The sequence below is a fragment of the Notolepis coatsorum genome, assembly GCF_963971535.1.
Source record: "Notolepis coatsorum genome assembly, chromosome: 3".
Lineage (NCBI taxonomy): Eukaryota > Metazoa > Chordata > Actinopteri > Aulopiformes > Paralepididae > Notolepis > Notolepis coatsorum.
In genome coordinates, this window is record NC_140167.1 from 41,635,894 (window position 1) to 41,648,528 (window position 12,635).

At 43.3% G+C, this 12,635-nt stretch overlaps 1 protein-coding gene across 1 annotated transcript; it reads left to right on the plus strand.

Moving 5' to 3' along the window:
* Positions 1-2,204: 2,204 nt before the first annotated feature.
* Positions 2,205-3,077, plus strand: LOC311225789 (spindlin-1-like; the record flags this gene model as incomplete). Its single annotated transcript, XM_084311183.1, has 1 exon — positions 2,205-3,077. One exon carries the CDS (start codon positions 2,205-2,207, stop codon positions 3,075-3,077), a length of 873 nt encoding a protein of 290 aa, XP_084167309.1.
* Between the last annotated feature and the right edge of the window lie 9,558 nt (positions 3,078-12,635).

Genomic DNA, 12,635 nt, shown 5'->3' on the forward strand with positions numbered 1-12,635 from the left:
TGAATTCCATCTATCAGCGCACATGTTGGCATCTTGTATTGCTTACTGTCAGTATGTGTCCAGTCATGTGTGACTGCCCAAATAAAACGAACAAACGTATTTGTTTTGCAGTTTTCATCTTTATTTCAACAGCTCTCTTGCTATCATAGATATTTTTCCATTACAACTTGGCGTACGAACAAGGATACACTGTCGCTGGATTCAGACGGGACCGGCCGAACGGAGGTACAAGCAGGCCTGCCAAATCTCTACCTCGACACCAAAGCCTGTCCGAGAAGAGGGATTCACTCATCCGCACGACCGGGCCGTCTGACAACAGCGCACTTGTATCGAACCAGAGGACACCCCTTTTGAAGCCTCGACCCCCGGGTGAGCTGTTGAAATTCAGATCTTACTAAAAACATTCAAATTTTTTTTTGGGTGGATAATAATCTAACCTAATAAATGCTCTATGTTCCTATTTTATAATCTTTTAAACACGCACTAACCTCACCACTGAGGAGGGGTGCCGTCTTGCTGGAATCTCATTATCTCACAAAGATTCCCGCTGGGGGAGTGAAGTTTACCAGGGTGGGGTATCCCACAGTTTTCAAGGTGTTGTGTAAAAAACAACAACCAGTTGATATTACGCTGTCAAGGTTTTGTGTAAACAAAGATAACCAGTTGAGATTGCAGTTTTCAAGGTTTTGTATAAAAACAACAACCAGTTGATGTTGCAGTTTCAAGGTTTTATGTAAACAACCAGTTGATATTACAGTTTTCAAGGTTTTGTATAAACAACAACCAGTTGATATTGTAGTTTTCAAGGTTTTTATGTAAACAACCAGTTGATATTGCTAAAAGTTTTTTCTGAAGTTTGTACTAAAAACGAAATTTCAGAGGTCGCGGTCAGAACAAATTGTTTCCTGACAGAAGCCGACAGTTTTTCGCTGACGTTTGTTACTAGAACCAAATTTCAGACTCAGATAGACGTATCTGTTTAAAGTATCCGTGTACACGAAGAATTGGCTTTTGCACAAGTACGTGGCAAAAGTTGGGTAAAGATGCTTAAAACTCCTCCAGTGGAACCCTGTGCGACAAGAGGTGTTCATTCCTTATTGGTCAAAGAAATGTGGTTTTCCAGCAAACGGCTCTTTTTCGTTAAATCAGATTGACACACCAGACATAAAATTACAAATTGATGAAAGGAGGTGACAAAGTAATGACAAACAAAAAATTTGGACTCAAATACAGACATAAAAACTAATTAAAGAATTGTTTGTTTCTCTCATGGTGAGACTATCTGCAGATAGATTAAACATCGCTGGCGTTACAATTTGTGTTCTTATCATGGTGTTGTTGTCACTGATATAATGCTGTATGCTTTTTATCTTTGGATTATTTTATTTTCTTGCTTACTCTGCGGTTTTATTGTGTTTTGTTTCTGTTTCCTATCTAGTCTTTTTTGAAACAAAATTTGCTATAAAGGGCACATGAATATTTTCAGAATTTACACATAGCTAATAATTTAATTTACGGACGGGCGCAAAATAAATTATGACCGAAAATCAAACCAAACAGACGGGCCCATTCCTCTGTGACGTATGTGGAAGAACAGACCCCGGCTGTGAGCAAGGACCCACAGAAACCGAGTTAAAATTAAGAAGAAAAAACGCGCAATTAAAACGAGAGTTATCTGACAGAACCCGCGAGTTCATGGACATCGATGACGAACACTGGGAAGTTTTGGACATGATGTCACAGGTACTCCTCCGGTTAACGGGAGAACAACAAGCCTACTAAAACAGATATACATCATTGTCAAAGTGACAGACACGTTTAAACACTCCGTTTTCAACATCCACATATCAGACAAGGCGCTTGGTATAAAGAACACGTAATTATGTCAGAATTGGCAGTCAAAGCCATCACAGATAGAACAGTAAAACGTGATGAATGGAAATCATTAAGAGATTTTATAAATGCTAACAAAAAACTAGGATACGTACACCACTGTTTTGGGACAAATTCCGGAATTGAAACCATTAGACTCTCATGTGACATGACACTGGTTGCCCTATCAATCCTGAAGAAATAAATTAGAATTAACAGCCGACGGTACATTCAAATCCCTGTACTTTTCTCTCTCTCACTGCCTCTAGCGGAGCCGGGTCTCGGCGCCTTGTCCTCCCTAACTCGACCCTCACAACCTGGCCTGCATTCCGATGACACGGTGCAAGAAACGCAGCAGCAAGGAGCTGAGGCCCTCGACCCTCATCACCCCAGCCCCCGACCCCGATAACATGCTGGGCCTGAGGATCGACCACATGTGGCGTGAGAAGGGCAGGGTGACCAGGTGGACGGGCGCGGTCCTGGAACACTACACTATGGACAACAGTTGCCTCTACATTATCAAGTACGACAACCTCGACTGCGTCTGTGGCATCGAACTGTTCAAAGACAAGCGCGTGTCCGACCTGCGGGTGTTGGCAGAGAAAGTCGTGAACAATAAGATCAAGGCACCCCCCGGCGCAGAGGAACTGGTGGGGCAGGCCGTAGAACACTTCTTTGAGGAGGAGGACGGGGAAAAGAACGCGTGGAGGGGTATGGTCCTGTCCCGTGCCCCCGTCATGACGCACTGCTATTACATCACCTACAAGAACGACCCCGTACTCTATATGTTTGAACTCTGGGATGACTACAGGGACGGAGACCTCCACATCCTGCCCGAGTCAGAGATCAAGCACTTGATGCCGGGGAACAGGAAGACGGACGAGGGGACAACGAGTCTGGTGGCGAAACGAGTGCAGTATACCACAGACGAGGGCCAACAGAGAACCGGCCGGGTGATCTGTCAGGTCCCCACCACGCCCGACGTGTATTACATCAAATACGACGACGACTTCCACATTTACGTCTACGAACTAGTACCCAACCCCGCTCCTGGTGACATAACCCCACGGGTGACATTCCTGCCTGATGAGGAAAACACTCTCCCACGCAGTCCAGACGAGAAAAGAAAAGATGAAGATTCTCCACCACAACCGAGAGTACCCACAAGGAAAAGACGGCGAGGCTCCCAGAAAACAAAGATTTGATAACCAAAGACTGTGGCCTGCCAAGGGTGGATTTCGTGGGGACAACAGAACATTTCGCTTGCCATGCCGGAGTGGGGGTCCGAGGGATGGATGGGACTGACGCACCGAGATCCGGCCTCCATCCACACAGGGAAGTAAAGCACACACACACACGTCCGGCTGAAGTAGAGAACAGCTTGTTAAATGGTTATAGCCTCTAAAACAACAAAAGCGCCTGATACAGTAGTAAATCGACACCGGCTGACTGACGCTACGCTTACCCATATGACAATGTTTGAAAATACCTTATGAAATAGTTATACAATCACTATATGATTTCATAAAGGTCATAGTATTTCCTTTACAATATCACTATACAATCTATAAATGATTTAGAGTTCTCTTTCCGAAAAAGAGGTATTTTCTGTCTCCTATAAACCGGTTATGCTGTCGCTCTCCCGGGTCGTCTGGCTTGGGGCCCCAGCCAGGGGATCGGGGGGTGAGAGGCCACATAATGCAGGAAGGCGGGACATAGGACTTAGGAGACCACAAATATTTGTTCTGAAACATATCCTTTGAATTTTATTTATCAACACCCATATATATATATTGTATGTTATTGAAGCTATATACAAACTGACATTTTGACCGTTTATCAGGGGTGGTAGCTTTCCCCACTCCAATCCCACCCGGCCAGAGGTTTTTTCCTGGGCCCATGTGGACGAGGGGCCAACGGCAACACAGACAGTGACCACGACCGGAGGCTGCAAACCTTTCTGACCACACCACCAGCCTGTCCGGCGTGAGACGAGAGAAGCAGACTGGCACACATCCCCCTCAACACGCTGAGTGTGGTGTCCTATACACACACGCACACAGAGCCCCGACCCAGGCGGACATCCCCCGCTGATCGTTGTGCCCCCCCCACACTCTCTCTCTCTCTCTCTCTCTCTAAACGAACACTGAACAATTTTCTCTGATAAAGCGCGTTGAACAATTGGCTCACTCTCTGAACGCTGCTACGGAGCCTGGACACTTCGCCCGTGTTTTTCTCTATAGCTCTGTCTCTCTCTCGCCTACCCATTCAGAAGAAACATGCAAGGATGAAGTGGACGACCGCGGCTCCTGTTACACACAACTGTCATTGCTGATTTACTACTGCTGAGTTTTTTTTTTACACAATGTATATTCTATTTCAAATTAGTTTGACGGCGCTTTTAATTGTCCGTTTCGCATTGTTATTTTTTTATATACAGAGCATTGCTTGGCTGCTGAGCCACTTATAAAAAGGGTGAAGTAATTGTCATACAATATGCATTCTAACCGTGCCTTAGTTGTCATGTTTTTGATTTCCATTTGAATTTGGTGAAATTTAGCTTTGTTTCAGATAAACATTTGCCTTTTATTTTGATTAAATTTGATTATTATTTTACTCCACTTACCTATCAACTTTGATTATTATTTTACTCCACTTACCTATTAGATTTGATATGAACAACTTTTACGCCACTTACCTATTAAATTTGATATGAATAACTTTTCCTTATTGTTTATCTTTAGATCCTCAGACCTTGCATGCCCCATTTGCCTTTACTTTAATTACCTCTTACAGTTCTGTGTGACTGCTAATTTCTGTTTAGAGGCAATGTTTGGAGTCGATACGATTTGTAGAGACCTTTTGTTCTACGTACTGTTTTGTATTTCTGTATGCCTATAGTGTTTTTTGTATTTTACTAGCTATTTCCCTGCCACAACATTCTACCTCATACTTACCTCATTTTTTTTACGGGCCGTGTTTTGATACGATTTATCTTTAGATATTAGACTATGTTTGATTTTTTTTCCCGCTGCTATACTCACTCAGATTCGATGTTGTGTTCTTGGCATATTAATTCATATTGCGATCAAAAGGGTGAAATTGTAGTGGAATAATTGTGATCGCATATCAATTAATATGCTTGCTATATACACCTATAGAATACATTGGCCTTAAGCAAACAATACTGTGTCTGCCTTCGTGACATCTTGACGTCCTGTTTTATCATGTGACCTCGACACGACCACAGGGTCTGACTTCGTTACATCCTTTGACAATGTACCACATCTGGGACCTATATGTTTACAATTCGTATGACACCTCAAATGAGATAAGCCTTTGATATACAACTAAATACTGTGTCCATAATGACCGCACGACCCATTGTAATGTCTGTGACCAAGGTCTGTTTTATATTCACATGCTAAAGCACATAATGTCTTTTGTTCCTATGATGTGAGATATGTACCAAGAGGTCAGACCCATGACGATTTTCATTGCGACACAAGGCAGACACTTGACCTTCTTACAATCTCTGCCAGGCAGCATAAGCTTTCACATTTGGGCCACCTTTCACTTCCTGAAAACACACACACATAGACACACACACATAGAGACACACACATAAACACACACACATAGACACGCACACATAAACACACACACACATAGACACGCACACACATGCACACACATGCATGTGCACGACAATTTACCCCTTATGCGATCTCTGGCAAACAGGGACTTCCTCTATGAAACTAACTGACTACAAGTGTTTTACGGCATGTCAACTGTCTCAAGTTCACAGGTCAAGTGATGTTGCAAGACAATGCAACACCTCACTTCCTAAAAACACACACACACACACACGCCCACGCATATGTAAGCACACACACATAGCCGTGCACACACGCACATACATACACAAGCACACACATGCACGTGTAAGCATAACACACACACACACACACTTTCACTTCCTGAAGTCACACTCTCACACACACACACACTGACGGGGAGGGCTATATAATCTCCTGAATTCCATCTATCAGCGCACATGTTGGCATCTTGTATTGCTTACTGTCAGTATGTGTCCAGTCATGTGTGACTGCCCAAATAAAACGAACAAACGTATTTGTTTTGCAGTTTTCATCTTTATTTCAACAGCTCTCTTGCTATCATAGATATTTTTCCATTACAGTAGTTTCAAGTTTCAAGTTTCAAGTTTCTTTAATAGTTGTCATACAGAAGTACAGAATACTTTCATACAAAATGCTTCTTACTGTTACGCTCCAGAGACTGTGCTAGACAAGATAGTATCAAATAACATAGTATAGCATGTAATTTAGAAGAAGAAAATGAGGTCACAGTGTTCGGTATAGACATATGTACAATGTTCTGAGTTACCATATAATATACAATACTATGCAGTGTACTAATGTACAGTACTATCTAGTGCAAAGCAGAAATGGGATGAGGTACAATTTAGGTACAATTTACAGTAAGGTGTACGAGTTGTAGTGCAATCCTTCATCAATAAATATAAAGTGTGGGGAGTGGGTGCTACAGTGTGTTTGTTTAAAGTGGGTGTGTGCTATAAAGTGTGTGGAGTGGGTGCTACAGTGTGTTTGTTTAAAGTGAGTGTGTGCGTGTGGATGTGTGTGCTATGTGCGTTTGGTGGTTGTTGTTGTGTAGTGTTCATTCATTGTTCGTTTAGCAGCCTGATGGCCTGGGGATAGAAGCTTCTTCTGAGTCTTTCTGTGCTCGCCTTGAGACTCCGGTATCGCTTGCCTGACCGCAGCAGTTCAAAGAGGCAGTTGTTCGGGTGACTGGAGTCTTTAATGATTCTCTTAGCCTTGCCCTTGCAACGCTTGTTGTAAATGTTCTGGAGGGTGGGGAGCCCCCCTCCAATTGTGCGTTCGGCTGAACGTGTCACTCTTTGTAGTCTGCTTCGGTCTTGTGCAGTGCTATTCCCAAACCAGGAGGTGATGTTGCCGGTCAAGATGCTCTCTATTGTACATGAGTAGAAGTTCTTAAGGATCCTCTGACTGACTTGGAACTTCCTTAGGCGCCTGAGGAAGTAGAGGCGTTGTCGTGCCTTCTTCACAACACTGTCAATGTGTGTGGTCCATGTCAAGTCCTCGGATATGTAGGCTCCGAGGTACTTAAAGCTGTTGACTCTCTCAACCGGTGCCCCGTCGATGCTGAGGGGGCTGTAGTCCTTGACCCCCGACCTCCTGAAGTCCACAATCATCTCCTTTGTTTTGCTGACGTACAGGGAGAGGCTGTTTTCCTGGCACCATCCCGCCAGGACCTTGACCTCTTCCAGGTAGGCCCTCTCGTCGTTGGCAGAGATCAGGCCCACCACAATATGCTCATCTTAAAAGAAGGTGCATACGATTCAAAATGAAAGACAGTGAAATTCCCCAATCGGTGGGCAGGTGTAAAATGACATCAGCAGAAAAGCCATGGATGCTCTTTAGACCAGGGCAGAAGAATCTCAAGTCTCCTCTCCGCAAACTGCATCCCTATCATATTTCCATTTTCGATTAAAATGCCACTGCTATAGGATTCAGAAAGGATGGATGGTTTTCTGCACAAGTCCAGTTATAAGTGTGTGTGATCGCCATCTCTCTCTGCACTCGTGGCCGTGACGCATGTCAATCATAAGGCTACAATAACATTAACATTATCTGGGTGAACTTCCCCTTGTGATATACAAATAATATAAGTGAAATATCTCCGGACATGTCAATGAGTCAGGAGGGGGAATCTGCGAGGAAGAGTGGTGCAGAATAACAGTGGACTTCCTTCTTGTCACCAAGGAATACGGTGATTGATGGTGTGAATGTCTGCTACAAATCAGTCTGTCATCACTGTAAATCCCATAAGCCCTCTGAATCTAAATATACCCTACACAGCGCTCACTGCACAGAATTTTACATTTGTCCTAGAACATAAAACATTTTCAACTTGTACCAGTAGATTGAATCTGTATTTATTTTTTAATCATATTTGTCCTGCTTCCTCAAAATTCATGGGACTTAAAGAGCATTAAAGGAACACGCCAACATTATGGGAAATGCTCTTGCCGTCTTCTCCAGAGTCAGACAAGGAGATAGATCCAATTTCCTCCCTGTGCATTCATTAGAAAGCTATCCGGCTGCAAGCTAGCCTAGCTTAGCACTCATGAATGGAAGTGGATGCGGACCACTAGCCTAGCTGTTGGCCAAAAACACCTCTCCCAGAGTTTTAAGCTAGGCTAGTGGTCCTTATCCGCTTCCATTCATTTGTGCCTTTTTTTTATCCACTTTTTCTCCTCTTTTTCTATTTTTCTCCCATCCCAATTCCAATGTGCCAATTCTCCCCTCCCCTGTCTTGAACGTTGCTCGCATATGCCCCCCACTGGCCGGTTGTAGGGAGGATAGAAGCCTTGCATCACGTGTCCCCTCCGGTACACGAAGAGGCAGCCTGTCACATCTTTTCACCTGCCAGCGCGGACTCTCATTGGTGAGGTGTAACGTGTGGGAGGCTCACACTACCCCCGCTATTTCCTGTCTCTGCTGTGCAGGCGTCCCCAACCGACCTGTAGGAGTCACTGTCCACAACGTCCAGATTACCACCCATCGACTTCCACCCGCTAATTCTGCCAATTGAATTAGTATGACGGCTGGCCCAAGCCGGAGGCAGTGCCGACAGCCGGAGTCGAACCTGGTGTCTCTTCATTTGTGCCTTTTAAGTATAGTAGGTAGATTAAAAAGTTAGGAACACGATGCATCCATTATGAATTGAAAATGGGGGACCCTGATGTATGATTGATTGATTGATTGATTGATTGATTGATTGATTGATTGATTGAATTGATTGAAAACTTTAATTAACAGATTGCAGAATGGGTACAGTACAGTACAGCTCAATACACACAATTGTTAATGGGATGCAGACCAGAGAAAGACTCTCGTCTTGTTTACATCAGGGTCCCTCATTTTCAATTCATAATGACATTTATGACATACACAACATACAGATATACAGATATAAAAATCTAATCTAATCTAATCATGACATTTATGACATACATGGCATACAGATATACAGTACTGTTACATTTGTGACATACAAGATATGCAAATATACAGTCAGTACTGTTAAACAAAGATCATAACAGTAAATATATACATATGAGGGGGAGGGAACTGTACATTAGGAGAGGGTGCGTGGGTGGGAGGGGGATTCGGACATTTACGGGGCCAGTTTAGAATTGCAGCCTCCCGTAGGTGCTCTTTGAGAGTGGTTTTGAAGGTGGTAGGGATTCACATTTTTTTACGGCTGTGGGTAGGGCCTTTCACATTGATGTGGCATAATTGTGAAACGTGTTTAGTCCCTTGTTTGAGCCAAATCTGGGTTGCACATGATTTGTGGAACTCCCTCTGGTAAGTAAGTAAGTAAGTAAGTAAGTATTTATAAAGCACCTTTCATACATGTCATGTAGCTCAAAGTGCTGTACACAATTATAGGCATATATAACGATAAAAGCAATAAAGTCATAGTGATCAGTTAAGATCAATGAAAAAATAATAATAATAATAATAATAATAGTAACGTAAAAATGAAAATAACGTAAAAACAGTCATTTGCTTACCAGTTTGGGAGAACAGGTCCGCACAAACATTTCCGCTCAGTGGCAACCGGAAATGCACTAAACCAATGCACTTGTATGGTAGGTAGCAATGTTTAGGTCTTATAATGCTAGTGTAGTTACGTTTTTATCAGTGGTCATAGTTGGGTCCATAGTGCTTTACCAAGTCCCACGGATCCATCAGTGGCCGTGTATTGTGTGCGTATGTACCCGTTCGCTCATGTGGTCAGTGGCCAGAGTTGGGTCCACAGGACTTATCCAAGTCCCATGGACCCATCAGTGGCCGCGTCTTGTGGTAGAAAGAAAGAAAAAGAAAAACGCATAAAGAAAACAGTCTAAAGTTTGAAAGTTTGGGAGGTCCGCAAAAACACGCCTTCAGCTCAGAAGCTGAGGTGTGTCAAAAACTTTTGAAAAACTGGAGGCGTGTCTCCTATTGTACCCATCCTTCATCTAAGAAGTTTGAAAGTTTGGGAGGTCCGCAGAAACACGCCTTCAGCTCAGAAGCTGAGGCGTGTCAAAAACTTTTGAAAAACTGGAGGCGTGTCTCCTATTGTACCCATTCCTTCATCTAAAAAGTTTGAAAGTTTGGGAGGTCCGCAAAAACACGCTTTCAGCTCAGAAGCTGAGGTGTGTCAAAAACGTTTGAAAAACTGGAGGCGTGTCTCCTATTGTACCCATTCCTTCATCTAAAAAGTTTGAAAGTTTGGGAGGTCCGCAAAAACACTCCTTCAGCTCAGAAGCTGAGGCGTGTCAAAAACTTTTGAAAAACTGGAGGCGTGTCTCCTATGTACCCGTTCCTTCATCTAAAAAGTTGGGTCCACAAGGCTTATCCTAGCCTCATGGATCCATCAGGTTTTTCCAAGCCATAACTATTTGTAAGCTAGACTGTATAGGTACGTTTTTAATTTTCCTTTAAAAATGTGTATAGAGCTGGCGTTTCTGATGTGTGTTGGTAGTGTGTTCCATAGTTTTGGGGCATAGTTGGCAAATGCCATACTTCCTATCCTTTTTTGGTTTCTGGGCGTGTCTAGTAAACCTGTAGTGGATGACCGTAGCGTTCTTGAGGGCATCAGGCATGTGCACACATAGAGCCCAAGGGGTGCTTGAGCACCTGCCTTTTTGAGCCTCATAAAAAAAGTGCCATTTAAAAAAATATATATATATATATATTTTACCGTTACGCATATACTGTAGACTGCCCTTCCAACTGAAAAATGTCAGGATAGAATCAAAATATTAGGTAAAGAGAGAGAGATGCCCCATATTCCATTGCAGTTTGCACGGCCTCCTCAGCGTGCCTCTCCACGGACCTATATATTTTATGCATAGCGTGGGTGGTGATGATGATGATGATGATGATGATGATAAAAACCGCTGTGGTGCATACAGTTGAATGCTGCTATTACACTCATTGAGGGACACAAAGAAGTCAAGTCCGATGGGATTTGGGAATCTCAAATACATTTACATTGGAATAAAAAAGGCATTTATATTAAACAATACAGAATATACAGCACTTCTTGGGGTCTGTAGAGTAAGCACTTATTCCCTCCCCCCTGAACATTTATGGAGATGTATGGGCCTTTTAAGTCAGTGATAAAAGTGTCTTTCAAGGATAAGGGCCCGAAAAGGGCCCTTAAAAATCGGGTTTGCGCGCTCGGTTAAAAGACACACAGGTATAGTGCCCTTTTCAGCCTTTGAGCACCTGCCCCTCTAAAGTCCTGTGCACGTCCCTGGTGGTCGTGGTATTCACTGACCTTTGGGAAGTACCTCGACATGTACATGAGTACCTTTGTGGTGTAGTGTATCTTGTAGACCAGGCCCATTGCAAGTTGCTGTACTCTGTTGTCTACTCTAAGCCATCCTAGGTTGTCAAAATGGGCTGGGGTGAGGTGTGTTTTAGGAGTAAGGTCAAGCAGTAGTCTGACCAGTTTGTTTTGTGATGTTTGTAATCTTGTTCTTAGTGCCTTTGAGGTGCTTTGGGACCATGAGGTGCAAGCATAGTCGTAATACCCTTGAATGAGTGCTCCTGCTAGAGTCTTCAGGGTATTCTTCTTTACCAGAGGAGATGATTCATTTTATGATGAATTGAAAATGGGGGACCCTGATGTAAACAAGACGAAAGTCTTTCTCTGGTCTGCATCCCCTTAACAATTGTGTGTATTGAGCTGTACTGTATTGTACGCATTCTGCAATCTGTTAATACAATTTTCAATCAATCAGATCCGGTACAAGAATCTTGTTTGTTGGTTGACTTTTTTGATTACATTGTTTGCCATTTTGTCACAGGAAAGATTTGCCTCTAGGATGGACCCCAGGTATGTAATTTCATCTTTCCTTGTGACAATATTGTCACCCACTGTAACAGAGAAGCCGTTTGTCTTGCTGAGTTTGTTATTATATTGATCCGAAGAGAATGGACTCTGTTTTACCCAGGTGTAATGCTAGTTTGTTATCAGCGAGCCAGGTGCAGATTCTGCCGAGTTCAGAGCTGAGGGCTTTTTCAACCTGCAACTTGTTCTTGTCAGAGACCAGCAGGGCTGAGTCATCCGCGATCCGCGAACAGGAACAAATTGCAGTCACAAGCTGACGACATGTAATTTGCATAAATTAGGAACAGTAACGGTCCTAGTATGCTTCCTTGTGGAACACCACAGCTCACTGGGAGGGGGGGGGGGCGGGATAGTGTACCATTTACCTCCACCATCTGTTCTCTCCCCTCCAGGAGAGATGTAAACAAGACAAAAGTCTTTCTCTGGCCTGCATCCCCTTTACAATTGTGTGTATTGAGCCGTACTGTATTGTACCCATTCTGCAATCTGTTAATAAATAAAATGTTCAATCAATCAATCAATACCTTGGAGGTATGTAAACCCTGTGCTTATGACCTCAAATCAGACACGGAGCCGACCTTGTTCCACACTGATAGAAGCACTTGTTTTTCATATGTGTATATAATGTAAATATCTGTAGATGACAGCAGACATCTACTCTTGACACTCAGGCTTTATAATTAACACCGACAGCCGACAGGGCCTTTAAGCTGGGGAGCAGACAGAGAGCATAGTGTTAGGCCCAGTCTACACGATCACGGGTATTTTTGACACCAGGGTTTTAAAAATTA